The sequence below is a fragment of the Temnothorax curvispinosus genome, unplaced genomic scaffold (assembly GCF_003070985.1).
Source record: "Temnothorax curvispinosus isolate PA1 unplaced genomic scaffold, ASM307098v1 QBEX01006130.1, whole genome shotgun sequence".
Lineage (NCBI taxonomy): Eukaryota > Metazoa > Arthropoda > Insecta > Hymenoptera > Formicidae > Temnothorax > Temnothorax curvispinosus.
The window spans coordinates 1-4,111 of NW_020215910.1; the positions used below are offsets into that span (position 1 = coordinate 1).

The following is a 4,111-nucleotide window of genomic DNA, read 5'->3' on the forward strand; positions in this document are numbered from 1 at the left end:
GACGCGGATGACAAACGACTGTAAAATATCAAATTGTAATATTTTAATACTGATTTGCAGATGTGCATAATTTTAACATATAGCTGGTTATAAAAGGGAAAAAAAAAGAAAAGAGGTGAGCGCGGATTGTAACTGATGCTGATATTGCGTGGGACATGGTGTGTATCCGTGTCGATGGAGAAGAACAATTGAACGAATAAAGAGGGAGGAAAAAATGATGGGAAAAGGAAGCAAGGGAAAAAGATGGAAGAAGCGGAATATCTCTCGAGAAGGATCATGACATGAATTTCCTGTGTTGTACTGCTAGGGGAGTTATGATAGTTACACGAGAAGAAATGTTTGTTTTGTATATCTCTTAGGGATAAATAAACTTTTCAAAAAATACATCTCATCTAACTTCTCAGAAACATCATCGAATCTTTCTCTATCTCTCTCTCTCTCTCTCTCTCTCTCTCTCTCTCTCGACGACGGCTTTTCCTTCTTCGTGACTTCGGTTCCCGAACGAATTTAATCGGAGAAATGTACAGGCTATCGTTTGCTGCTCGATTTGTATTAATTCGAAAGTATTCGAAATTACGTGCGACACATAATCTTCAACAGAATAGTATCATTTACTTCGCCAGATGATAATTAACACAATTAAGACTTTCGCAATGAATGTAATTATTTGATTAAGATGCTAATGTATAAGCATCTAAAATCACATCTATTTTAACTATTTTAAGAACGACCAGAATCCTTGGTCGAAACGCGGTGACGATTTTTCACGAAAAAGATTATAATCGTTGCCACGATTATAATCATTGCCAGTATATATTCGATTAAATTTCTTAATTGTGATAATCTTCAACGTTTATTGTGCTGCATGGGGAACGAAGGGAGAGAAATTCTCGTAAACTTTGCATCTGGGGATAATTCAAGTGAATTAATTTCATGCTACGTGTACTTAATCGACTTGAATTTAAATCGAACAATATAAATTTAATAATTTTTAAGCGTCTCATTGAGCACACGTGGATTGTGCAAAAATCGTGAGCGATGTAAATTCTATAATTGTAACATAAATGGAATGGAATCAGATTGCGACGTTCGATTATTTTATTCCAGAAACGCGAAAAAAATGGCGATCCATCAAATTTTATTTGTTTCGAATTGGTGGGGACTTTAACCGTCGGTTAAGGCCATTGCACGTAACAAAGTTTTAGTCATAATCGTAAGGCCATAAGAAAATAGACCACGCACACTCGATTATTCTTCGAGCTCAAGGAGAATAATCGACTGTGAGTGGTCTATTTTCTTACGGCCTTACGATTATGACAACTTTATGTTACGTGCAATGGTCTTTAAGGTCTTTAAGCTAACCGTGGTCGGTGAAAATGGCCGCGTTCAGCAGACACAACTGTTGAGTTCGTCTTATCAACACAATACGTTGATTGGTTGGCTCTAAAAGTAAGAGCCAATCATGTTCGAATGCTACTGAGCGGCTTAGTCTGCTGAACGCGTCCATTGGCCCTCAGTCTAGAACGGGCACAAGTTTCCACGTATGGTCTCCAGTACCCACCAGTGGCCAGCCACCAGTATGGTACCTGTGCTTGCACTGCTCGCAGGTTCGCTTCGCAGTTCGCAGCACCCGCAGCCTGGTACGTTATATAGAAGTCTGTAGAAGTGTGTACTTGTTTTTTTTTTTTATACAGAAAAAATCAAACTCGCTTTACATAAATAATTGGTGAGTATAAAATCGATTAGTTTTTCCGATTAATTGTTAATTCAGCTTCCGTCAAAGTTTCGATCATAATTTTCTTTATTCGCTATATTCATATATATGTTTGACTTATAATCGCTATTGCATATATTGATATATTTTAAAATATATTAGTGATAAAAAAATATACAATATTCTTAAAAAATATTAGTTACTTAGAAAAGTTAAACGTAAGTACAACGATGAGTAATTTTTGCAATTTTTCTCGTTCCTTCTTTGGTGCTCACGTGGTGATAAATAAACACAGAGAGCACTTGCTCACGATATCTCAGATTTAAAAAGAAATATTTCCATATTTTATTTAAATTATTTAAAGGAACTTTTTTCTTTAAAATATTTAATTATTTAATAATGATATACATTAAAATCTAATTTTACTTTGGAAAAAAAAGAACATGTGCTTGTAATATTTTAAATGCAAAGAAAACTTTCTTTATTTTGTAAGAAAATTGTAAGAAACTGTTCTATTTCTTAAAGAATTTTGATTATTTAAAAATGATACGCTGCCGCCTTTATATGCTTCATAACTCTACGAAGCTAGCCGACAGAAATTACTAAATTTGATTAGTTTTAAATTTTCTAAGTGTATTTCGTTTGTAAATCAAGTGTATTTCGTTTGTAAATCCTGTCACTGACTGCGCTAGGTCAGAGTTTATCTTTTTTACTGTATTAACTGTATATTGGAAGGGAAAAGAAACTCTGACCTAGCACGGCCAATTCAGTAATAGAAAACGGACCCTTATTTGAAATCTGTTTGTTTATATCAGTGCTATTTGTCTGTGCGCTCTGGCTAGGCGTGTGTTAAACTTTCACTTATTTCAAAATTGTACATTTGCGTGTTTATTTTGAATTGTTATACGTCGATATGAGAAAACATATGGATCTTTTACATTAGCTTGATGTTACTTCCAACGAGACGAGAAAGGGATATTTCAAATAAGTCATTCTTTTAGAATAATCAATCATGAAACAGGATACCGCATATATGAAATTGCCTCTGGAGGAGCGCTGTGCGCACAAGGTACTGACCACATTCAAAATATTTGTTGCATTTTTCACATCCTACATTTGTCAAGTTATAATTTTTTCACTAATTAATTCAGTGAACATATTGCAAACTTAATCGTGATTGAACAATCTACAATATTTTAATCTGGATATATAAACATATAAATAAATTTTTATTTTAATGTCAAATGTAGATACTGTAAATACAAGAAATTAATACCTTTACAATAAGTTCAACGTATCAGTATAAGTAACTAATATTCTATACGATATTGCGTAGTCCTGGCGAGCACGCTTACATGGATATGAGGAGTGCGTGAAGACGTTCCAGTGCATCGATGACGAGAAGTCCCCAGAGTGGAACAAGTACATTGGCTTCATCAAGAAGTTCATGGCAGATTGTAATGCAGCCGCGCAGGAGAAGGGTCTGGAAGCGACCCTGGCTTTTGTGGAGAATGCCGCGATCGCCAGCAAGATAGTCATCGAGGTGATGAACGGCATCGTGTCCAAATGCATCGCCGCGCCTAAAGCCAAGACGAAGGAACTGGCTGTGCAAATTACGCTGATGTATATCGAGATCAAGAAGCACGAGGCGGTGCAGGAGGAGCTGTTGAAGGGCACCGAGGCAAAGAATCCGAAAATCGTTTCGGCGTGCATTGCCACTTTGACGCTGGCGCTCAAGAAGTTTGGACCTAAAGTGATCAATTTGAAGCCACTGATGAAGAAGATGGCAAGCTTTCTAGAAGACAGGGACAAGAGAGTGCGAGAGCAGGGCAAAGCTATGGTGGTGGAGATGTATCGATGGGTGGGCGATCGCCTGAAGCAGCAGTTGAACACATTGAAACCGGTGCATATCACGCAGCTTGAGGCAGAGTTTAGCAATCTCGCCGATGAGGAGGTGGTGCCTACGCGCTATTTACGCTCGCAGAATCCGAAGAATATGGTCAACAATGGCGATTCAGAATTCTCGGATATAGATCCGTATGATCTATTGTCGCCTGTAGACATTCTGTCAAAGCTGCCGAAGGACTTTTATGAAAAAGTTGAGGCGAAGAAGTGGCAGGAACGGAAGAAGGCGCTGGAAATGCTGGAAACGCTCGTCAAGAATCCAAAACTGGAGAACGGCGACTATGATGACGTGGTAAGGGCCTTGAAAAAAATTATTTCAAAGGATACTAATGTGCTGGTGGTCACGCTCGCGGGGAAGTGTCTGGCTGGTCTGGCCGCGGGTCTGAAGAAACGATTTCAGCTTTCTGGCTATATCTGTTTACCTATCATCCTGGAGAAGTTCCGCGAGAAGAAGCAATCAGTGGTGCAGGCATTGCGGGAGGCTGCCGATGC

At 38.1% G+C, this 4,111-nt stretch overlaps 1 protein-coding gene across 1 annotated transcript; it reads left to right on the plus strand.

The window, feature by feature from the left end:
* Positions 1-2,356: 2,356 nt before the first annotated feature.
* LOC112455490 (protein mini spindles-like) lies at positions 2,357-4,088 on the plus strand (the record flags this gene model as incomplete). Its single annotated transcript, XM_025017444.1, has 2 exons — positions 2,357-2,783; positions 3,051-4,088. Coding segments are annotated over exons 1-2 (1,095 nt in total), but the record flags the coding sequence as incomplete, so codon positions are not given.
* Between the last annotated feature and the right edge of the window lie 23 nt (positions 4,089-4,111).